The sequence below is a fragment of the Tribolium castaneum genome, chromosome 5, assembly GCF_031307605.1.
Source record: "Tribolium castaneum strain GA2 chromosome 5, icTriCast1.1, whole genome shotgun sequence".
In the NCBI taxonomy this organism is placed as follows: Eukaryota; Metazoa; Arthropoda; class Insecta; order Coleoptera; family Tenebrionidae; genus Tribolium; species Tribolium castaneum.
This window is the reverse complement of record NC_087398.1, coordinates 2,216,923-2,240,729: the sequence shown is the minus strand read 5'-3', so window position 1 is coordinate 2,240,729 and position 23,807 is coordinate 2,216,923. Positions and strand designations below refer to the sequence as shown.

General features: G+C 38.8%; 5 protein-coding genes across 5 annotated transcripts in view; 3 read left to right on the top strand and 2 right to left on the bottom strand.

Moving 5' to 3' along the window:
* Megf8 (Multiple EGF like domains 8) overlaps window positions 1–15,735 on the top strand; it is a 41,756-nt gene extending 26,021 nt beyond the window's left edge. Inside the window, exons 3-15 of the mRNA XM_001814884.4 lie at window positions 7,598–8,684; window positions 8,734–9,053; window positions 9,132–9,556; window positions 11,535–12,300; window positions 12,344–12,776; window positions 12,824–13,078; window positions 13,127–13,491; window positions 13,558–13,771; window positions 13,824–13,981; window positions 14,030–14,288; window positions 14,335–14,616; window positions 14,698–15,417; window positions 15,472–15,735. Coding sequence (XP_001814936.2) covers window positions 7,598–8,684; window positions 8,734–9,053; window positions 9,132–9,556; window positions 11,535–12,300; window positions 12,344–12,776; window positions 12,824–13,078; window positions 13,127–13,491; window positions 13,558–13,771; window positions 13,824–13,981; window positions 14,030–14,288; window positions 14,335–14,616; window positions 14,698–15,417; window positions 15,472–15,641 — 5,454 coding nt within the window. The 3' untranslated portion in view covers window positions 15,642–15,735. The remainder of the gene's footprint in view (window positions 1–7,597; window positions 8,685–8,733; window positions 9,054–9,131; window positions 9,557–11,534; window positions 12,301–12,343; window positions 12,777–12,823; window positions 13,079–13,126; window positions 13,492–13,557; window positions 13,772–13,823; window positions 13,982–14,029; window positions 14,289–14,334; window positions 14,617–14,697; window positions 15,418–15,471) is intronic.
* Spag1 (Spag1 axonemal dynein assembly factor) lies at window positions 9,561–11,480 on the bottom strand (the record flags this gene model as incomplete). The annotated part of the gene is made up of 3 exons (XM_064356996.1): window positions 10,125–11,480; window positions 9,892–10,078; window positions 9,561–9,817 (listed from the first exon to the last, which is right to left on the bottom strand). Coding segments are annotated over exons 1-3 (1,770 nt in total), but the record flags the coding sequence as incomplete, so codon positions are not given.
* On the bottom strand, window positions 15,721–17,144 carry JMJD7 (Jumonji domain containing 7). Its single transcript, XM_008196129.3, has 5 exons — window positions 17,016–17,144; window positions 16,744–16,915; window positions 16,530–16,694; window positions 16,209–16,375; window positions 15,721–16,154 (listed from the first exon to the last, which is right to left on the bottom strand). The coding sequence occupies exons 1-5, from the start codon at window positions 17,077–17,079 to the stop codon at window positions 15,745–15,747; spliced, it is 978 nt and encodes a 325-aa protein (XP_008194351.1). The 5' UTR covers window positions 17,080–17,144; the 3' UTR covers window positions 15,721–15,744.
* On the top strand, window positions 17,145–17,797 carry Coq7 (Coenzyme Q7). Its single transcript, XM_969435.3, has one exon. The coding sequence runs from the start codon at window positions 17,145–17,147 to the stop codon at window positions 17,718–17,720; it is 576 nt and encodes a 191-aa protein (XP_974528.1). The 3' UTR covers window positions 17,721–17,797.
* Window positions 17,798–19,456: 1,659 nt separating this feature from the next.
* Window positions 19,457–23,682, top strand: LOC663402 (neprilysin-2). The gene is made up of 10 exons (XM_969449.5): window positions 19,457–19,613; window positions 19,664–19,785; window positions 19,836–20,022; window positions 20,066–20,384; window positions 20,434–20,604; window positions 20,650–20,864; window positions 20,905–21,060; window positions 21,104–21,344; window positions 21,393–21,564; window positions 22,986–23,682. Exons 1-10 carry the CDS (start codon window positions 19,588–19,590, stop codon window positions 23,573–23,575), a joined length of 2,199 nt encoding a protein of 732 aa, XP_974542.2. The 5' UTR covers window positions 19,457–19,587; the 3' UTR covers window positions 23,576–23,682.
* Window positions 23,683–23,807: the final 125 nt, after the last annotated feature.

Sequence of the window (23,807 nt, the reverse complement as noted above, 5' to 3'; positions counted from 1 at the left end):
TTGACCATTTTGAAGGGGGGGGTGTTAACTTTTTTTTAATTTTTTTTATTTTCCTAATTACGACTAAACTATTCGAAAAAGTGGAACTGTTTTGATCCTTACCTATGCAAAATGATCCGGGGAATCGATTGGCATCGAAAAAATTGCCAAATTCCCAATAGTTTTTTAGTTATGAATTTTTTAAAATTTTACCAATTTTTGCATTTATCTGCAATTTGCTCAAAAACTATTAGTCGGAGAACAATATTTTTTTTTGAAAAAAATAGATAATTCAAAGAGCTTTCCAACGATAGTAAACTTCATGGGGTTATCTCTGATAGTTCCGGAGCTATTGCTCAACAAATGTTCCGGGTACCCAAAATCGACAAAAATTGCGACGAAAATTGAAAAAATCAAACATCAAAAAATCGAACATATGGACTTTTTTTGGACTTTTAACAACTCTAGAGAGTTGTAAAGGCATATATAAATACGAAAAAGTATGATAGAACGAATTTTAAAAAAAAATAATTTTTTCACTTTCTTGAAGGTAAGACACATTAGTCAGGAAATTTTAGCAAAAAAAATCAAATTTTTAAATCTCATGAAAAGTTCGTATAATACAGAAAATGAGCCGCTGAATTCAATGGAACAAACCGCATTGCTCTACGACTTTTAGTTTTTGAGTTATGAATTTTTTTTGTTGGATAAACTTTTCCACTATGACAAATGGCTACCCTAAATTTAGGCAAAAAATTTTAAATTTTTAATTCTTGTGAAAAATTGATATAATATGTAAAATGAGCCGTAGAATTCAATCGAACAAACCGCAATGCTCTACGACTTTTAGTTTTTTTTTTATGAATTTTTTTAGTGAAAAACTTTGATCGCCTCTGTAGCCGGAACCGTTACCCGGAGCGGCTCCGGGTTTAATCGAAAAAATAGAGAAAATTAAGCGCTATCAGATGGTTTTTTGTTCGTTGCTCTAAGTCTTACAGTTTCCGAGAAAAACGCAAAAAAAGGTTTCCATTTTCACTTTTTTTCAATTTTCAACCGCCAATTACGGCGAAACTATTAGAGTTATCAAGAAACGGAAAAATCGAGGACAACCGGAACAAAAAACTCTACAAAATGGCATAGGACTCAAGGCGATATCTCGCAAAAAAATTTTCAATTTTCAATCGCCGATTACGGCCAAACTAAAAGAGCTAGGAGAAAACTCTTTGTTCCATCGTAAAGAGCACATCAAAATCTATAAGATAGGATAAGTTTTATTCGATTCTGAGACACTTTTAAAATTGACCATTTTGAAGGGGGGGGTGTTAACTTTTTTTTAATTTTTTTTATTTTCCTAATTACGACTAAACTATTCGAAAAAGTGGAACTGTTTTGATCCTTACCTATGCAAAATGATCCGGGGAATCGATTGGCATCGAAAAAATTGCCAAATTCCCAATAGTTTTTTAGTTATGAATTTTTTAAAATTTTACCAATTTTTGCATTTATCTGCAATTTGCTCAAAAACTATTAGTCAGAGAACAATATTTTTTTTTGAAAAAAATAGATTATTCAAAGAGCTTTCCAACGATAATAAACTTCATGGGGTTATCTCTGATAGTTCCGGAGCTATTGCTCAACAAATGTTCCGGGTACCCAAAATCGACAAAAATTGCGACGAAAATTGAAAAAATCAAACATCAAAAAATCGAACATATGGACTTTTTTTGGACTTTTAACAACTCTAGAGAGTTGTAAAGGCATATATAAATACGAAAAAGTATGATAGAACGAATTTAAAAAAAAAAAAAATTTTTTCACTTTCTTGAAGGTAAGTGTTATTAGTCAGGAAATTTTAGCAAAAAAAATCAAATTTTTAAATCTCATGAAAAGTTCGTATAATACAGAAAATGAGCCGCTGAATTCAATGGAACAAACCGCATTGTTCTACGACTTTTAGTTTTTGAGTTATGAATTTTTTTGTTGGATAAAATTTTCCACTATGACAAATGGCTACCCTAAATTTAGGCAAAAAATTTTAAATTTTTAATTCTTGTGAAAAATTGATATAATATGTAAAATGAGCCGTAGAATTCAATCGAACAAACCGCAATGCTCTACGACTTTTAGTTTTTTTTTTATGAATTTTTTTAGTGAAAAACTTTGATCGCCTCTGTAGCCGGAACCGTTACCCGGAGCGGCTCCGGGTTTAATCGAAAAAATAGAGAAAATTAAGCGCTATCAGATGGTTTTTTGTTCGTTGCTCTAAGTCTTACAGTTTCCGAGAAAAACGCAAAAAAAGGTTTCCATTTTCACTTTTTTTCAATTTTCAACCGCCAATTACGGCGAAACTATTAGAGTTATCAAGAAACGGAAAAATCGAGGACAACCGGAACAAAAAACTCTACAAAATGGCATAGGACTCAAGGCGATATCTCGCAAAAAAATTTTCAATTTTCAATCGCCGATTACGGCCAAACTAAAAGAGCTAGGAGAAAACTCTTTGTTCCATCGTAAAGAGCACATCAAAATCTATAAGATAGGATAAGTTTTATTCGATTCTGAGACACTTTTAAAATTGACCATTTTGAAGGGGGGGGGTGTTAACTTTTTTTTAATTTTTTTTATTTTCCTAATTACGACTAAACTATTCGAAAAAGTGGAACTGTTTTGATCCTTACCTATGCAAAATGATCCGGGGAATCGATTGGCATCGAAAAAATTGCCAAATTCCCAATAGTTTTTTAGTTATGAATTTTTTAAAATTTTACCAATTTTTGCATTTATCTGCAATTTGCTCAAAAACTATTAGTCAGAGAACAATATTTTTTTTTGAAAAAAATAGATTATTCAAAGAGCTTTCCAACGATAATAAACTTCATGGGGTTATCTCTGATAGTTCCGGAGCTATTGCTCAACAAATGTTCCGGGTACCCAAAATCGACAAAAATTGCGACGAAAATTGAAAAAATCAAACATCAAAAAATCGAACATATGGACTTTTTTTGGACTTTTAACAACTCTAGAGAGTTGCAAAGGCATATATAAATACGAAAAAGTATGATAGAACGAATTTAAAAAAAAAATAATTTTTTCACTTTCTTGAAGGTAAGTGTTATTAGTCAGGAAATTTTAGCAAAAAAAATCAAATTTTTAAATCTCATGAAAAGTTCGTATAATACAGAAAATGAGCCGCTGAATTCAATGGAACAAACCGCATTGCTCTACGACTTTTAGTTTTTGAGTTATGAATTTTTTTTGTTGGATAAACTTTTCCACTATGACAAATGGCTACCCTATATTTAGGCAAAAAATTTTAAATTTTTAATTCTTGTGAAAAATTGATATAATATGTAAAATGAGCCGTAGAATTCAATCGAACAAACCGCAATGCTCTACGACTTTTAGTTTTTTTTTTTATGAATTTTTTTAGTGAAAAACTTTGATCGCCTCTGTAGCCGGAACCGTTACCCGGAGCGGCTCCGGGTTTAATCGAAAAAATAGAGAAAATTAAGCGCTATCAGATGGTTTTTTGTTCGTTGCTCTAAGTCTTACAGTTTCCGAGAAAAACGCAAAAAAAGGTTTCCATTTTCACTTTTTTTCAATTTTCAACCGCCAATTACGGCGAAACTATTAGAGTTATCAAGAAACGGAAAAATCGAGGACAACCGGAACAAAAAACTCTACAAAATGGCATAGGACTCAAGGCGATATCTCGCAAAAAAATTTTCAATTTTCAATCGCCGATTACGGCCAAACTAAAAGAGCTAGGAGAAAACTCTTTGTTCCATCGTAAAGAGCACATCAAAATCTATAAGATAGGATAAGTTTTATTCGATTCTGAGACACTTTTAAAATTGACCATTTTGAAGGGGGGGGGTGTTAACTTTTTTTTAATTTTTTTTATTTTCCTAATTACGACTAAACTATTCCAAAAAGTGGAACTGTTTTGATCCTTACCTATGCAAAATGATCCGGGGAATCGATTGGCATCGAAAAAATTGCCAAATTCCCAATAGTTTTTTAGTTATGAATTTTTCAAAATTTTACCAATTTTTGCATTTATCTGCAATTTGCTCAAAAACTATTAGTCAGAGAACAATAATTTTTTTTGAAAAAAATAGATTATTCAAAGAGCTTTCCAACGATAATAAACTTCATGGGGTTATCTCTGATAGTTCCGGAGCTATTGCTCAACAAATGTTCCGGGTACCCAAAATCGACAAAAATTGCGACGAAAATTGAAAAAAATCAAACATAAAAAAATCGAACATATGGACTTTTTTTGGACTTTTAACAACTCTAGAGAGTTGTAAAGGCATATATAAATACGAAAAAGTATGATAGAACGAATTTAAAAAAAAAATAATTTTTTCACTTTCTTGAAGGTAAGTGTTATTAGTCAGGAAATTTTAGCAAAAAAAATCAAATTTTTAAATCTCATGAAAAGTTCGTATAATACAGAAAATGAGCCGCTGAATTCAATGGAACAAACCGCATTGCTCTACGACTTTTAGTTTTTGAGTTATGAATTTTTTTTGTTGGATAAACTTTTCCACTATGACAAATGGCTACCCTAAATTTAGGCAAAAAATTTTAAATTTTTAATTCTTGTGAAAAATTGATATAATATGTAAAATGAGCCGTAGAATTCAATCGAACAAACCGCAATGCTCTACGACTTTTAGTTTTTTTTTTATGAATTTTTTTAGTGAAAAACTTTGATCGCCTCTGTAGCCGGAACCGTTACCCGGAGCGGCTCCGGGTTTAATCGAAAAAATAGAGAAAATTAAGCGCTATCAGATGGTTTTTTGTTCGTTGCTCTAAGTCTTACAGTTTCCGAGAAAAACGCAAAAAAAGGTTTCCATTTTCACTTTTTTTCAATTTTCAACCGCCAATTACGGCGAAACTATTAGAGTTATCAAGAAACGGAAAAATCGAGGACAACCGGAACAAAAAACTCTACAAAATGGCATAGGACTCAAGGCGATATCTCGCAAAAAAATTTTCAATTTTCAATCGCCGATTACGGCCAAACTAAAAGAGCTAGGAGAAAACTCTTTGTTCCATCGTAAAGAGCACATCAAAATCTATAAGATAGGATAAGTTTTATTCGATTCTGAGACACTTTTAAAATTGACCATTTTGAAGGGGGGGGTGTTAACTTTTTTTTAATTTTTTTTATTTTCCTAATTACGACTAAACTATTCGAAAAAGTGGAACTGTTTTGATCCTTACCTATGCAAAATGATCCGGGGAATCGATTGGCATCGAAAAAATTGCCAAATTCCCAATAGTTTTTTAGTTATGAATTTTTTAAAATTTTACCAATTTTTGCATTTATCTGCAATTTGCTCAAAAACTATTAGTCAGAGAACAATAATTTTTTTTGAAAAAAATAGATTATTCAAAGAGCTTTCCAACGATAATAAACTTCATGGGGTTATCTCTGATAGTTCCGGAGCTATTGCTCAACAAATGTTCCGGGTACCCAAAATCGACAAAAATTGCGACGAAAATTGAAAAAATCAAACATCAAAAAATCGAACATATGGACTTTTTTTGGACTTTTAACAACTCTAGAGAGTTGCAAAGGCATATATAAATACGAAAAAGTATGATAGAACGAATTTTTAAAAAAAATAATTTTTTCACTTTCTTGAAGGTAAGTGTTATTAGTCAGGAAATTTTAGCAAAAAAAATCAAATTTTTAAATCTCATGAAAAGTTCGTATAATACAGAAAATGAGCCGCTGAATTCAATGGAACAAACCGCATTGCTCTACGACTTTTAGTTTTTGAGTTATGAATTTTTTTTGTTGGATAAACTTTTCCACTATGACAAATGGCTACCCTAAATTTAGGCAAAAAATTTTAAATTTTTAATTCTTGTGAAAAATTGATATAATATGTAAAATGAGCCGTAGAATTCAATCGAACAAACCGCAATGCTCTACGACTTTTAGTTTTTTTTTTATGAATTTTTTTAGTGAAAAACTTTGATCGCCTCTGTAGCCGGAACCGTTACCCGGAGCGGCTCCGGGTTTAATCGAAAAAATAGAGAAAATTAAGCGCTATCAGATGGTTTTTTGTTCGTTGCTCTAAGTCTTACAGTTTCCGAGAAAAACGCAAAAAAAGGTTTCCATTTTCACTTTTTTTCAATTTTCAACCGCCAATTACGGCGAAACTATTAGAGTTATCAAGAAACGGAAAAATCGAGGACAACCGGAACAAAAAACTCTACAAAATGGCATAGGACTCAAGGCGATATCTCGCAAAAAAATTTTCAATTTTCAATCGCCGATTACGGCCAAACTAAAAGAGCTAGGAGAAAACTCTTTGTTCCATCGTAAAGAGCACATCAAAATCTATAAGATAGGATAAGCTTTATTCGATTCTGAGACACTTTTAAAATTGACCATTTTGAAGGGGGGGGTGTTAACTTTTTTTTAATTTTTTTTATTTTCCTAATTACGACTAAACTATTCGAAAAAGTGGAACTGTTTTGATCCTTACCTATGCAAAATGATCCGGGGAATCGATTGGCATCGAAAAAATTGCCAAATTCCCAATAGTTTTTTAGTTATGAATTTTTTAAAATTTTACCAATTTTTGCATTTATCTGCAATTTGCTCAAAAACTATTAGTCAGAGAACAATAATTTTTTTTGAAAAAAATAGATTATTCAAAGAGCTTTCCAACGATAATAAACTTCATGGGGTTATCTCTGATAGTTCCGGAGCTATTGTTCAACAAATGTTCCGGGTACCCAAAATCGACAAAAATTGCGACGAAAATTGAAAAAATCAAACATCAAAAAATCGAACATATGGACTTTTTTTGGACTTTTAACAACTCTAGAGAGTTGTAAAGGCATATATAAATACGAAAAAATATGATAGAACGAATTTAAAAAAAAATAATTTTTTCACTTTCTTGAAGGTAAGTGTTTCTCAGGAAATTTTAGCAAAAAAAATCGAATTTTTAAATCTCATGAAAAGTTCGTATAATACAGAAAATGAGCCGCTGAATTCAATGGAACAAACCGCATTGCTCTACGACTTTTAGTTTTTGAGTTATGATTTTTTTTTTGAATAAAATTTTCCACTGGAAAAAAGCTATCCTAATTTTATGCAAAAAAATTTACATTTTTTATTCTTATAAAAAATTGATATAATACGTAAAATTGGCCGTAGAAATTCAATGGCATAAACCGCGTTGCTAAAAACCAAGAAAACCAGTGTGAATTTTTCTAAAGTGAGTCTTGAAATTGACTTTTTAGAAAAATAATAAACAAAAATAATTAGTTGTTGTACATAAATTAATCTATTACCTCACAGGACAGTTGCTATATCATGTCTAATTTTTTTGTGGGGAACTTCGACTTGGTATTACTTTTGGTAAAATTCCAACGGACCTATTTATTGCAAATAAAAACCACATAAAACCGCCAAGGTTACGACAAACATCGCCACAACCTATACCGGCTTTTCTCGTGCCATTTCAAGCAAACAAGCTTTGTTTTTTATTAGACTTCATGACTACACCTGAATTTCATCAAATTACGGCACGCTTTATAATTTGCCAGAATGCGCTTGTAATAAATTTATTGTTTAAACCAGGTCTTCACCTTCGAATACCTCGAACCGTACGCGAACGGCACTTGCTCCCAATACAAAAACTGTCTTTACTGCCTCACCGACTCCCAATGCGGCTGGTGCGAGGCCAACAACGAATGCGTCTCTCGTCACGAAGACGAAAGCCTCACTTGCACCACCGGCGACGCCGACTGGCGCTATCTCACCCTCCAGCCCAGCGCCTGTTCCAACTGCTCCAACTACATCTCCTGCGAGAGTTGTGTTGGTTCAGGCCTTTGCCAGTGGTCAATCGAGGACGCGAAATGCTCGCGCGTTGTGCAGAAAGCCGAAGCCGCCGTTTCCATAGACCAGTGTCCAACTCCTTGTTACAAACGTCCAGACTGCGCCTCTTGTCTCGACCAGAAAGGCAGATGCGTCTGGTGCGAAGCAACGCAGCAATGTTTCAGTTTTTCCGTTTATACGAGCGAGTACCAGTTTGGACTATGTCGCGAGTGGCTTGACCAAGCGTTTCCTTTGGTCACGGCACAGGATAACAGCATTTTGCCGGCACCACGTGCCGAAGAACAATGCAAATCGTGTTCTTTGCACACGAATTGTTCGCGGTGTTTGAGCTCGTTGAGTTGCGGTTGGTGTTATAACGGCTCCAATCCCATGACTGGGATGTGCGTTCAGGGGGATTTTAATAACCCGCATGTTAATTGTTCCGAGGCTTTGGGGATCACGGATGCCAAGTGGGCTTACGCCCAATGTCCTGATGTGGACGAGTGTGGGCTGGGGTTGCATGATTGTCACCCACAAGCCATTTGTACCAACACTGATGGGTCGTTTAGTTGCCATTGTCGTAAGGGGTATATCGGAGATGGGAGGACTTCGTGCATACGCACTTGTTACAACGTTTGTGTCCATGGGCGGTGTCAGGGCGAGCCTGACTATGCCTGCAAGTGCGATCTGGGGTGGTTTGGGGATGACTGTTCGAAAAATTGTGGTTGTAATAACCACTCGGCTTGTCCCGAAGGTGAGGGCATTTGTGAGGAGTGCATGGATTGGTCCATGGGTGAGTTCTGCGAAGAGTGCAAGCCAGGGAGTTACGGGAATGCGACGACTGAACAAGGTCAGTTCCGGGGGTTTTTGTACGTTTTTTTACAAGTTTTTCGGGTTAGGTTGTCACCAATGCGAATGTAACGGGCATGGGATTAAAGAATTGGGCGAATGTGATAATGTAACTGGCACTTGTTACTGCCAAGATAACACAGAAGGGGAACATTGCGAGCGGTGCAAAATGAATTATTATGGGGATCCCAGAAACGGGAAGCAATGCTACTACCAGTGTGAAGCTAGAGGGGTTTTGGATGAGTCTCGAGGGCAAGGCATCAGCTCCATGCAGGCCTACAGCGCCCCATGGGGCGGATCCCCCACCAGAGAATGCCTCTGGATAATCAAACCGGATGTGGACTACGGAACTCCAATTATCCAATTACAGGTAACTTTATCTCTGCTTTTTTTGGGCATCCAAAGTCGTTTATTTTATGGTAGTTAACTTATTTTTCCTTCCTTTTAGATCAATTCTAGTCAATTAAACGTAACCTGTGGCGAAAACGCCGTATACGTATACGACGGTCTCCCCGAGCTCGTCGACATGGGCAGCCAAAGCGCGCTCTCTGCCGTCTTCTGCACCGAGGAAGCTCTTCCCGTCTCGACCGTCGAGTCCCGCACGGGCCAACTGACCGTTCACTACAAGCAAGGGCTGCCTGGTGAAGGTTTCAGTGCAATGTATAAAGTATTAAACTGTGAGGACAACTGTGAGCCCCCTCGCGAATGTGTCCGCGGACAGTGTGTGTGCCAGGAGGGTCTCGTGGGCTACAACTGCGAAGAAGTGATCTGTCCCCGAAACTGCACCTATGCCAAACAGCAAGGCACGTGCGACAAAGCCTATGGAAGGTGCATCTGTGCGCCAGGCTGGGTGGGACCATCGTGTGACATAAGGTACGACATAATTGTTAAAAAATTTATTAATTACGTCGGACGAAACAAATTTGCCGTGTTGTTTTAAAAAGTTTAAAAGGTAATTGACGCAGTTTTGGTCTTCGGGTGACATGAGCATGGCGATTATGTCGAATCGGGGCAAGTTGATGAGGTTTTCCAGGATGGAGTGCAGGCGCTCGACTTCGCCAGGAACGGCGAAGTGGCTGGAGAGGCATTTGAGGATTTTGCTGAACATGGCGTTGTCCAGTTTGCAACCGATCACTGAAATTAATGAATTACAAATAAATTTAAACAATGTCCCGGTTTTTCATTGAGTTGAAATTTTTAAAACAAACCATCAACTATCCGATTCAGGTCAATGCTCCGCAAAATCGTAGCGTGTTGTTGGAACGTTGGATCACCGTTTGCCGAGTTCCAAGTTTTCAAAAAACTGTACGGTGAATTTATATCGGGGGGCAGATCAATTGACTCGTCCTGTTTTGTGTACGGCTCCCCGCCCGCACATTTATCTTCTTCCACTATCTAAAAATAATTTTAGAAAAGTTATAACAAAAAAGTAATTAAATACTTGACGCTTATTCTTCGTATTTAACGCTTTTTCTTCCGAATTATGTGTTAAACTCACTTCTTTAGCACATTTCTTTTTGTTTGAACTAAAACTACAGTCATTTTTACTTTCCTTAACACTGGCAGTTTGTGTCTCATTGTCTTTGCCACTTTGGCTGCAAATCCTCGTCAAGTGATTCACCGTGCAACAATCATCATCCTCCTCCGCACAGTCAACCGAGACCATGTGCACCACCCTATTGGCCTTCCCAATCTTTTCCAAATCCCCGTCACAAGTAACATAAAACGGCGGCGCCATTGTACTGGTCCCCGGAATCGGTATAATCACCTCGTTATCACTCACATCTTCCACAACAAGTCGTGTCCTCCTAGCAACACTCCCACACAGCTTTCGAAACTTATCGGCCAGTTCCTGCGCCAATTCATTATTGGGATTAATCTCAATCGCCTGTTCGACGGTTTCCGACGCTTCAATGTGATGCCCTAACCCGTCCAAAGCCTGGGCTTTACGTAAAAGAGCTTTGAAGTTGTGCGGTTCAATGGCTAGAGCGGCCTGGCAGTCATCGAGCGCCTTTTTGTACTTTTTTAACCTGAGATTGGCCAAAGCCCGGTTTGTGAAAGCTGCAAGTGAGGCCTTGCAATTGATACTCTCGGTGTAGTGTTTGAGCGCTTCGTTGTAATCTCCCGCTTTGAAAAATTCGTTGCCTTTGTTTTTCGCATAGTTGGCTTCGTGTGCCGCCTCCACGTCGGTTAAAAATTGGCGGAAATGTACCTTCTTACCCGTGTGCTTTTTTGGTGTGTTTAAGGCATTCTTTTTGAGGTTTTCCTCCGCCAAGTCCATTTTGAGGATTTCGGTATCGGGATCATACTTATCCCAGGAGGAATAATCGGTTGATGCGATGCGTCTCACTGATTTTTTCTCATTTTCGAGTACTTTTTCAGTTGACTCGCGTACGTCTGGTAAAGTGGGGCCCGACTTTCTGTTTTTGTAATAACTTAACTCGTCGTCTTCTTTACTGACGGTGCTCACCCATTGAGTCAGGTCTTTAGTTAGTTCGTTCCGCTCATCTTTCTCGAGACTTTCCTTTGAGATAACGGGGACTGCGACCCTCAGTAACTTACTTTTGGGCCTCACTACCGCCAGTCTGTTTTCGGCAAAGCGAGTCAAGTCGGGGAAATGCCCCTCCTGGCCTGACCTCAACACTTGAACGATCTTTTCCAACTCGCGCCCGTCCCTACACGTCTCAATGTAGGAATACTCAAAGTGCTGGACCGGAATTTTGTATTTATCAATCAGCGGCTCGGGTTCCACCTTTAAATTGACCATTTTCACCTCTCAACTGTCAAATATTTTGTTTTCCCAAGTGTTGCTAAGCCGGGCGATTGATCAAACACCGCCAATCAATTCTAGGGCAAACGGGACCCAAATCCTCTTCACCGAACTCTTCAACACGATTCGCTTGGCCGACAATTTGGAGCACCTCCGCAAAACGCTGCCGCGCTTCGGGCACTCGTTGGTGTCGGATCGGAGGGGCTCCTTGTGGATGTTCGGGGGCTACTCCCTCTCGCACGGCCCCCTCAACGACATCCGTCTGTTCGACACGCGAAACAGCACTTGGATGCAAGTCACAGTGGATTCGACGACGCCCGACGCCAAAATGCCGCAAGGGCGCTATTTTCACGGCGCTGATATTATCTACTCCAAGCAGGCGATTTACGTCTATGGCGGTTTAACCAAGCCGGTTAAAGCCTCAAATAACCGGACTTTGGACGACTTCTGGCAGTTTGATATCCAGAATCAGCGCTGGGGCGAAATTGAGAAAAGTAACGAGTGGCCACCGCCACTCTCTAGCCACACTCTGACGTCGTATCGGAACTCCACGTCGGAGAGTTTGATTCTAATCGGCGGGATTTCGCCCCAGAGTGACTTCCATAGTGTTGTATGGGAGTTCCGACTGGATAAAGAGCAGTGGCAGGAGTGCAGGACAAAGGGACAGGGACCGGTCGGGATTTTCGGCCACAGTACCGTGTTTCATGCTCAAACTAACAGTCTTTACGTTTTCGGGGGGTATATTTACGAGTCGCAAGCGTCACGACTGTCGAATAAGTTGTACATGCTCAATTATGATACGAAAACTTGGACGGAGTTGAACGAACTTGGCGCGTCTTTGTATCTGGTAAGTTGGTCAAAGGAGGGTTTCAATTAATTGAGATGTTTAGCCCCGGCCTAGATTTTTCCACTCGGCTGTTACCACCGATAATTTCATGTTTGTGATGGGGGGACGGATTTTCCCGTGGAACATAAGCGACACACTTTACGCCTATTCGTACAATTGCAACCGCTGGATTAATTTAATGTCGGAAGCGTTGGAAAAAGTCGGGCCTTTGCCCATACAAACATACGCACAAGCTATGACCATTGAACCCGACGGAGACGCCGCTTATATCGTTGGAGGCTGGGGCAGCGATTCCCAATGTTCCGTTCTTCGATTAGAACTGCCGGAAGACCTTTGTTCGTTATGGCCAACTCGGGATAGTTGTTTCCGGATGGCTGGGTGCGGTTACTGCGCTTATAAAGTCGGGGAGGAAGTTATGTCAGAAGTGTGCCACAGTAATGCGAAGGAATGTCCCTTGCAGGACTCCCCAGCCAATGGTTCGCCTGACTAATTAATCAATTGGTTTATTTATTAATTATTTCAGCCTCAAAAATCTCGAATCCTGGAACAGTATGCAACGAACCGGTCGTATCCCGGAATTGTTCCTCAATGACCGATTGCGCTTCATGCGTAAAAATCGGCTGCCGTTTTTGCGAAAACACTTGCACGTCGAACGCCACGTGTCCAGTGGACACACTAACCGAATGTTTCCCGAACAATTGCTCGGCCAAAAATTACGAAAATTGCCGGCAAACGCCTGGCTGTGATTGGAATTGTTCCAAAGGAGAGTGTGTCCCATGTAAGTCGGTTAATTGACGGTTTTGTGTCATTTTTAATTTTGTCTTAGTGTTGAAAGGCCAAGAACCGAACCCGAAACCTTGCCCACAGTCCTGTATGCACTACAATACGTGCGCTTCTTGCCTGGAAACTGTGCATTGCCGCTGGTCTACACAACTAGATGAGTGTATTTCGGCGCTTTATCAACCGGCCTATTGTGCTGGTGGTGTTTGTGGGCTAGTTTTACAAGCCGATGATAAGCAATACTGCCCAGCACCTTGTAGCTCGTTCAGTCAGTGTTCCCACTGTTTGAGACATGCCCATTGTGGGTGGTGCGCTGGGCCCGGGAATGGGGACGGCGTTTGCACTGAAGGGTCAAACGAACGGCCCATGCATGGGACTTGCAACGATATCTTCATGAAAGAAAACCCGAATGTAAGTAACTATACTGTCCAAAAAATTAATTAACTTTATAAAAATATGTTTTAAATTCGTTTTTAGGAGGATTTGCAAAACGTGACCTCGACTTGGCACTACGTGCGGTGTCCGGAAGAGGACGAGTGCACGAACGGCCACCACAACTGCGAGGCGGAGTCCCAGCGCTGTGTCGATAAGCCCCAGGGCTTCGAGTGTGAGTGCGGCCCCGGTTACAAGGCCGCAAGTTCGACGAAACTCTCGACTGGGTCTACGGTTTGTGAGCCGGTTTGTCTCCTGGGTATGTGTCTATTTCCAGTGGCATTTGGCTTGATGTTGCTTTGCTTTGCTAGGCTGCGTTCGTGGTCAGTGTGTCCAACCTAACAAATGCCAGTGCGATTTTGGCTATGTTGGCGCTAACTGCAGCATCCAGTGTCAGTGCAATGGCCACGCTAACTGTGAAGGTCCCGACAAGTTGGATAAGTGCTTAACTTGCTATAATAACACCATGGTGAGTTGACTCACCCCCCAATTTTTTTTATTTTCGAGTGTTTTTCAGGGGGCGCAGTGCGAGAAGTGCAAGCCGTTGTTCGTGGGGGACCCCTCAGATGGGGGGCAGTGTGTGCCGTGTCTGGAGTATTGTCACGGACACACCCCCATCTGTGTGGATAATAGTACAGATGTCGATTTTATCGACTTTATTGACTATGAGTCGGAGCGGTTCTTGAAAAATATTAAGGAGGGGCCCAAAGCGTTTGCCAAGTGTCTTAAGTGCACCAATCAAACGGCGGGCCCCCGATGTGAAGATTGTATAGTCGGTACGTGTTATTTTTTAATTGTGTTTTGTTTTATTTTGGGGTTTAGGTAATTTCAGGGGGACTGAGGACCATCGTGATCCTTGTAGACCGTGTGATTGTCACGGTCATGGGGACACTTGTGACCCCGTTACTGGGGATAAATGTAATTGTAAAAATAACACAGAGAGTGATGCGTGTGGTGGGTCTGGAAAAAATTCAGCTCATCCGTGTTGGATGGTCCAGTGTTCCAAATGCAAGGAAGGGTATTTGGGGACCCCCACTTCGGGGCACCAGTGTTACAAACAGATGGCGGTCGAGTCCAAGATGTGTTTCGATGCCAAGCCCATCGGTAAATTTTATTTTCTGATGTTACTTTGCCTGTTTTACCCGAAAAAGACGTTATTCCTACTTTTTCCACATGCTTTTCCAGATGAATGTAAGATCAAGCCCAAGCCTCTGCACCCGGGCGAGATGGTGTTTTTCGTAATCCAGCCCCGTTTCATGAACGTGGACATCCGAATAATAATTGACGTAACTCAAGGCAACTTGAACGTATACATGAGCACCCATGACGACACATACGTAGCATATCCGAACTCAACCACCGGCCTCAACACCATAGACCTCGACGCTCAGTACAGCCATTGGGAAAACGGTTCTCAGAAAATCCGAGACGCGTTTCTCGAACACGAAGCGGTGGGATTGCACACCTACATCACAATCACTCAGCCAAACACAATCCTTGCCGTTAAAAATCTCAGAGACAGATTAGTGATAACGCTTCCAGAAGAGTACCACAGTTTGGAGTCGACGCGATTCTTTCTGGTGTTGCAAGCTCTCGATCCGGGCGATTCCGAGAAAAAGGTCGCTTACGGGATAGTGTTTTCGCGCCAGGATCAGCTGCATATTGATCTGTTCGTGTTCTTCTCCGTGTTCTTTTCGTGTTTCTTTTTGTTTCTGGCGGCTTGTGTTGTGGCCTGGAAGGCGAAACAAGCGGCCGACGTCAGGAGGGCTCGACGGAGGCACGTCGTCGAGATGCTGCACATGGCCAAGAGGCCGTTCGCGAGTGTTACCTTAAACCTAAGTACCAGAGCTAAACCTAAGAAGTCTGCTCATTGTGATTTGAGGCCCGTTGCAGTCGAACCTACAGGTAATTTATTAACTTTTCGGGGCAGAAATTATTTTTGAAATAATTTGTTGGCAGATGATGGGTTGGCGGCCGTCGCAACGGTCTTTGTGAGTTTGCCGGGGGGCCAGAGCCCCTGTGTGAAGCTCGCTTTAGCGTCGTCTTTAATCCTCCTAGTCCGACAGTTTCCCACAGGAGGAAGAACCTTCTTAAGGAGGCGGTCTGCGCACGCAGCGCCACCTACTTAAGCATTGACTCTCTTACGTGAATATGTGTACCTATATGTTTTATATGTTACATAGATGGATGTTTATTTATAAAAATAAATATTTTTTAAATGTTGTTTATTTTTCAAGACCCGCTAAGTCGTTTTAACATGTTGAAGTAACAGTATTTTACGTCAAAATCCATGTCGTACCAGTAGTTTATCGCTATGCACTTGTGGCTTTGTTTGACGTGGTGGAACCAAAGGCTTGGTAGGTAAAGACAATCTCCGCTTTTTATCCGAACTTTGTACTGAGTTGCGTTTTTAAATTGTGGATATTTGTCGTGGTGATTTCTTTTTAAAGGATCAATAGCGATCCATTCAATTTTTTCCCCTTTGTGGTCTTCAATGAAGCATTTCTTGTTCATTACGTCTTTGTACGTTCCCACAGGATACGTTTTATATGGTACATATGGCAAATCAGTTGGAGGGATAAGTATAAAGTCTTTGAAACCATCTATCACGCAATAAATGTTCTCATAAGGGTCTTTATGCACTAAAAATTTTTGCTGGCTTTTACAATAATTTTTAAAATATTCCAAGCACTTACTACTAGTAATAGCACGTGCATCACCCATCCAAAAATTCACAGCATCTGGAGTTTTGTCAAAAGCCTTAGAAGCCCAAGGAATTTCAGACTGGACGTCGCACATTAACTCACTAAAGTCTTCAGTCAAATTCGAGTTTTGTTTCTGAATGTAGCAAATGTATTGCTTACTGAAACATTTTTAAATAAATGACTATAAAAATTAAAAAAATATATTGGCAAAACTGCTACTGAATTTTGAACGACGTTTACCAACCTGACAACAAGGATAACCCGACACTTTAAAACCTACTTGACGATTTCAAATAATTTAATTTAACTGACCTGACATCGTCCATTTTTTTAATAAACTCCCTCATCGGCATTTTGATTTCTTCCGGCATTACAAAATAATGAACTTTGCCTTTTTCTGTGGTTTTTGTGGCCAAACCATCCGCATACCCATTAGGGGTAACGGCAACTGTCACCTCTTTATTTGGAATGGCCTCCCTACAATAAAACCCTTGCAAAACATGTCTAGATGTTTAAATTATTTTACAAAAAAAATCGTGAATTCCATTTTGATACTGCTGGAAAATGTTTACAACCGCCTCTTATCACGACTGGATAATTTTTGGCCACAAAGTTTCGATAAAAACGCAACGGCCAATCAGCCTTCAAAGTCTCATTAACATTAATCACGGGAACTTCGGGGCACACATGTATCAATTCTAAAATAATAATAAAAACAAAAACCGAGGTTATGTCATAATTTTTTCCAAATTTGTGAAATTTACACCGGGACAGTACCTAAAACATGTCAATTATTACCTGAGGTCTCAGTTTTCAAAACCTCCAACGCCTCTGCAACTTTATTATCGGTCTTATCACACATAATTTTGAGCTTCTCCTGCCAAAAAAGTGAGGTTCTGTTTCAAGCCGCCTGTTTACAACGCAATAATGCTCGCATTTCGCCCCCAAAGCGCCCCTTTGAGGCTCCTCACGCGCTCGGTATCCTCAAAATGCAAGATCGAGGAAATAATTCGTGTCGATCATGCCGGTGAATTGGGGGCTGATGTGATATACGCCGGTCAAATGGCAGTGTTAGGGAGCACCTCCAAAGGCCCCATCATCAAACACATGTGGGACCAGGAAAAGGGCCATAGGGCCAAATTTGAGGAATTGATAAGAAAACATCGCGTCAGGCCCACTGTAATGACTCCAATTTGGAAAGTGGCTGGGTTTGCTCTGGGGGCAGGGACTGCCCTTTTGGGGGACAAAGCAGCGATGGCGTGCACTGTGGCTGTCGAGACGGTTATTGTGGATCATTATAACGATCAGCTAAGGGAGCTGATGGAGGATCCTGAGGCGAATAAAGAGTTGTTGGAAACTATTACGAGGTTTAGGGATGAGGAGCAGGAACACCATGATTGTGGGATTGATCATGGGGCTGAGCAGGCGCCCTTTTATAAGGCTCTGACTGAGGCGATCAAGTTGGGGTGCAAGGGGGCCATAGCCATCTCCAAAGTCATTTAAACTGTCTCAGTGTATTTATTATTGTAAATAAATGTCTGTGACTTTACTTTTTAAATAAAGATACTATTTCAAGTTAATTGTTCTGTTATCATTCACCTCCTGAACAATAAAAATACGAAAAAAAAAACAAAAATTGGAAAGGTCAAACTATTATTTTTTTCTAAAACAGCGTAAATTGAGTTAAATTTTGTATTTTGAGAGGCTTTTTTGAGTAAGGTTTGCATACACACACATTAGTATTCTTGGTTGCATAAGCAAAAACAAATAATACTTTTGCAACTCTTTTTTTAAATTACTTAATTAAATTACAAAGACGCGCCGAATTACAGCGTTATAATAGCACGTTTTGAAGTGAAATTGTGCTGAATATTTTAGGCTTTGAATTGCGTCAAGCCTTCAAAGTTCCACTTGAAAACCATTAGCTCTATTAACAAATTATTCTGCCTGTAATTATGGTGTATATCTCTTTTACGAGCAGAAGCAACACATTTAAAATTTTGAGTTATTGTGAAAACGTTAAAAAGTAAAAATAATTTTTTACAACTCATTGTTTGCGCTTAGAAATGTTTAATTTTATGCTTACTTCAATGAAATATGTATCATAAAAACTGATAATAAATAATTTCAAATAAACGACAAACTCCGCAAACCATTTGCTTGCGGTTTTTTATTCTTTTAGTCCATTCATTCTATGGTAATAAATGTGTACTTATACTTTAAAAAATATTCAGTGATCACAGCTTATTTGTAATTGTAATCTTGGATGGAGCAGACATAGGGTGCATGAATGAATAAAACCGAAAATTTTATTTCTATTTACAATTTGATGATTTAATGAGTTTGCTATAAATAGCATCAAGCTTACTACACCACCGACGTTCGTGTAGTAGAATAATTCTGTTATGAATATCGCTGCACCCAGGACGACTAAATGTTTTATCGAAGCTGCCCTCCTGGATCCTAATCACTTTGTTGTTTATTTATACCCTTACTTTGCCCATCCGATACATTAGGGGGAGGGTGAATAATAAAAAACACGATGGGGGTGAATAACACAATCCCAAGACATGTAGAAAGTGCTGGCTTTCCTTTTTTGCACGACTGTGTAAAACACATCTAGGTCCTGAGGGACACATGACACAGCGTCTGGCGATTGCAAATTATCGTTTCCAGAACTGAGGTGTTCAGAATTGTGGAGCGTATAAGCTGGTCATAAATTGCCAATCAACTGACTGTATTTAATTGTCCCGGTTTTGGCGTTTTTTATTTGCAAGTGTAATTATTTATTTAAGGACGTAATGATGTGTAGGCTTTCGTCGGAGCAAATGACAAAATTACTGTTTTCAACGGAAGAAGAAAATTTCACACTAAATAATTTTACATTATGGTTTAACCTTGATAAAGCTTCTTGGACAAAATACGGTTTAATAAGCTGCACATTTTATTCACTCGAATGTGAATAATTGCAGTGATTTACGTTTTTTCTGATACGTTCAATTTAAACCAGATTAGTAAAATCGAATTAATACACTCGTAAAATGCCTTACTTAAAAATTTATTATTGTTAGTACATTATTTTGCAATTTTCGTAAAATTATTCAATTTTTTGGAAACACAACAAATTGCATCAAATTACTTCAGTCATTGTGGCTGTCACGTCTATCTGGAAACAAATTAGTGCTGTTGATGCCACTAACTGGCTTAAATAATAAAATTACTTCTCCTAATCCTCACTTGCTTCTTTGTTCCGAGACTTAAAAATTATCCAAAACCCGTAAAGTGGGGGGACGTCTTTTAAGTCAATTATTAACACAACTTGCATTTCACGTTCGTAGTTTGGTGGCAAATGTGTAATTTTTGAATTAAAATGGACGAATCGTTGTCTGGTAAAAAGTACGATTGTTTTGTTCAAAATCCCGTGCACTGCCAAAGCACAATTTTAGGAAAAGTTCCTGGTGGGAAAAGCGCACCAGATACGAGAAATGCCTAATTGTTCTAACCGGATTGTGTATCATCGTGATAATTTACCTAGCTTCAAATTTACTAATGCGGTTTCCTGCGTCCAGTGAGAGTTTTCTAAAACGTAACGAACGGAAAAATAATCAAAAATTGCAGCTGAACACTTGAAAAAAGACGTCTGCATGACGGAAAAATGCATTCGTTCGGCGTCCAGCATTTTGGAAAAGATGGACCGAACTGTTGATCCTTGCGACGATTTTTACAAATTCGCCTGTGGCAATTTTGTCGAGAAACAGATTATTCCTGACCACAAAACAATGGTCTCGTCTTTCGGCGAAACGAGGTGACTTCTAACTAAGACCAATCAAATTAATTAATTTGTCTAGCGATAAGGTGAGTCTTCAATTGCTCAAAGTTTTTGAAGAGGACATCCATGAGAAAGACCCTCATTCTCTGCGACTCGTTAAATCAATTTACAAATCGTGTATGAACACCAGTCAGATCGAAAATGAGGGCCTTTCTTTCATGAAGCGGGAATTTCGGGATTTGGGCGGCTGGCCAGTTATCGAACCCAACTGGAACGAAAAAACCTTCGACTGGAAAAATCTTTTATTCCGTCTGAAACGAATCGGGTGGCGACGTACGTTTTTCCTGAGCATGTTCATTGACACTGACTTGAAAAACTCGTCCAAAAGAATTTTCACAGTAAGTGCGGGCAATTCAAGTCGCGAAATTTTCCAACTGTTTGATTCAGATAAGCCAACCTTGCATGCCGTACGACAGATACAAGAAAGGCTTTAACGACACGGCTGTTAAGGCGGGTTATGAGTACTTGGTCGAATTGGCTGTTCTTTTCGGAGCTGACAGAACGGCCGCAAGGGCCGAAATGAGGGAAGTGGTCGAGTTTCAAATCGAACTTGCCAAGGTATTATCGTAGATTTGTGGACAGACCTGGAAACGTTATTTCCAGATGATAATTCCGTACGAAGAACGGAAAAATGTCTCGTTGAGCTACAATCCGGTTACAATTCGCGAACTCCAGAGAAATTTCACAACCATTCCGTGGCTCAAATTGATCAATAACTACTTATCGCCAATTATGCTCACGTCTGACACTGTTGTAAACGTGGCCGTGCCCACATTTCTGGAGCGACTTGAGAACTTTCTGCCCACTGTGAAGAAACGGTTCGTTGTTTTGAACCACTTTTGCGAGTCTCTTTTTTAGAGTTTTAGCCAATTACATGTTCACGCGTCTGGTTGTGGCCTCAACCACGCATTTACCGGAAGAGTTCCGAAAGAAGGATTTAGACTTTGTGAGAACTGTTTACGGGCAGAAGGAAGCCACACCTCGGTGGAAGGAATGCATTTGGCAGGCCAATCGGTACCTAAGTGTCTTGTTTACCAAAAATTGTACCTTGTTTTAGTTTACACATTGCTGTGTCTTCAATTTACGTCAAAAAATACGTTAATAAAACCACCAAGTACCGAGTGGCTGAACTAACAATTGATATCAAAAGTTCGTTCATCGAAACGTTGAAAAAAATCGGTTGGATGGACAAGAAGACGAAAAAACACGCGTTACAAAAGGCCGAGAAAATGAGCTCGTTTATTGGATATCCGGACGAGCTTTTGGACGTCAATAAAGTGGAGGATTATTATCGGGGGGTTTGTAATATTACACGTTAAAAATTAAATTTGATTGAAGAAAATTAGCTGGAGGTGGACCCCAAGCAATACTCCCTGAGAGTCTCTTTCAACATTTCGAATTTTGCCCACATGAAGTATGTTCAACTGTTGAGAGAACCGGTGTTAAAGCCCGATTGGCGGGACCAGGCTTATTCACATTTTGTGAACGCTTTTTACGACCAAACCACAAACAGTATCGGTACGTCCATTGCCCAAGTAACAATTTAAGTTCTATGATAACAACAACCTACAAGAGTGGCTTAAAACAAAAAAAGACTCACTCTTATATACAAATTATTAAAAATAATTTTAAGACACCCTCTAAAAGTCTTGTGAAACTTACAAAATGATTTGTATAAAGACAAAAGTATAGGTAATTAAATACTATTATAAGAAAATCTTATATTTCTCGAAGCACAAGACTATATTTATTCTTACGTATTCATACAAGTGTTCCTTACATCACTTTAAAGTGTTAAAATACAATATTTAAGTAAAAAAAGAAACTTTAAAGTTTTAGCTCCCGTCACAAATACCAAAGTTATACACCTCTGTAACAAATATATTATTTTCTGTACATAGAAAATTTGCGTTAATAATTCTTTAATCCTAGTATTTTTTGAGTGATACTACTAGTTTTTACTGCTAACACAAACACAAGAAAATATATCATCACTTCCTTAATGTCTAAAAGATGCATATTTTTTTATTTTATTTCAAACAGCAGTAAAATATGGCTGCTGAATGTATATGACTATATCTTCTATTTAAATTATTTATAAAAATATTTACTCTCAATATAAGTCAATAAGTTTTAGGTAAGTGTATAATTGACTTATAAAAACCTGCTATAACTTAATAAAAATTGTAAATAATTAGATAAATCATAAAAGTCCCATACAGAACTTTTTTAAAACCATTTAGATTGACGATGGTTTTATAAGTTTACTCGTATTTATCTAAATGTTTTCCGCCAGAAATTGTAATTGTGTTCAAAGCAGCGTTGGTTTAATATCTAATTAAAGATAAATAAATGCTGGGGTAATTAAATACCGTAGAATAAACGATTTTTTGTCAGAGAATGTTTTTTAAAAAATATATACAACGCAGCTCTAATAGCACGGTGGGTTTTGGTAAAGAAATTATTTCTTCATACACCAAATAAGTTTTATTAAACACTTAAGAAGTAATTATAATCTTGTTACATCTCTTGACCAGATAAGATTGTCTGCGAGCAAAGAGTTTTAAATATGACTTCAAGGCAGCTATTACAGTATTATAAAACTTTTGTTAAACTTTCTTAAGAACTCATGGTTTTAATATTCCTTGATGAGACGAAGTGGCTGTCAATACCTTTATTAAATGTAAAGATTTCTAAATAAACAACTGTGATAATAACATTAATAATAATAATAATAATAATAATAATAATAATAATAATAATAATAATAATAATAATAATAATAATAATAATAATAATAGTAATAATAATAATAATAATAATAATAATAATAATAATAATAATAATAATAATAACTGTATAATTTTAAACTGTACGATCTGTAGGCATTTGGCTGTAGAAAAGACTACTTCCTATTTAAAAAACTGTTTTGATTGTAGAACTGCCGGCTGCGATCCTGCAGGACTCTTTCTTCGACCCCGACAGGCCGCAGTACATGAATTATGGAGCAATAGGCGGAGTAATAGGCCACGAAATAACTCACGGCTTCGATGATATCGGCCGACAGTATGATAAAGACGGCAATGTGATTGACTGGTGGGAGCCCGAAACCAATAAAACTTTCGCCTCGAAGAGTCAATGTCTCGTCGAACAATACGGCAATTACACCATCCCCGAAATCGAAATGAGCTTAAACGGGGTCAAAAATTTGGGCGAGAATATCGCCGATAACGGGGGGATTAAGATCGCCTACAGGGGCTACATGAAGTGGTTGGAGAGGAATAAAGTCGAGTTGGGGCTGCCAGGACTGCCGTACAGCCCCAGACAGTTGTTCTGGATCTCGTCCGCCATCAATTTCTGCAGTAAATACAAGAAGGAGAGACTTAAACAACTCGTCACTTTGGGACATCATGCGCCTAATTATTTCCGAGTTGTGGTGCCTTTTATGAATTCCGATCATTTCGGGAGGGACTTTAATTGCCCTCTAGGCTCGCCCATGAACCCCAAATATAAGTGCAGGGTGTGGTAGATACAAATTTCTGTTTTCAACATTTAATTATTAACTGTAATAATTATAAGACCTGTTTTGTAAGACTTGTAACCTTAATATAATAAAATATTACGATAATATACCAACATGGAGTTTTATTGTTTACCCATTAAAAGAAAATCGGTGAAATAATTGAACAAGAATGATAATAAGCCACGTGTCAGCTAGTAGGTATTTCAGTGATTAAAAGTGGGTGCCGCAATTTTCTAAA

Excerpts from the sequence above, each read along its gene's own strand:
- Coq7 (XM_969435.3), top strand. The coding sequence starts at position 17,145 with ATGCTCGCATTTCGCCCCCAAAGCGCCCCTTTGAGGCTCCTCACGCGC.
- JMJD7 (XM_008196129.3), bottom strand. The coding sequence starts at position 17,079 with ATGTGTGATAAGACCGATAATAAAGTTGCAGAGGCGTTGGAGGTTTTG. Across the intron at positions 16,916-17,015 it reads TTTGAAAACTGAGACCTCAG|AATTGATACATGTGTGCCCC; the intron begins GTAATAATTGAC and ends TTATTATTTTAG. Across the intron at positions 16,155-16,208 it reads TGCACGTGCTATTACTAGTA|TGCATAAAGACCCTTATGAG; the intron begins GTAAGTGCTTGG and ends AAAAATTTTTAG.
- LOC663402 (XM_969449.5), top strand. The coding sequence starts at position 19,588 with ATGGACGAATCGTTGTCTGGTAAAAA. Across the intron at positions 20,605-20,649 it reads TTCAAATCGAACTTGCCAAG|ATGATAATTCCGTACGAAGA; the intron begins GTATTATCGTAG and ends CGTTATTTCCAG. Across the intron at positions 21,061-21,103 it reads TGCATTTGGCAGGCCAATCG|TTTACACATTGCTGTGTCTT; the intron begins GTACCTAAGTGT and ends ACCTTGTTTTAG.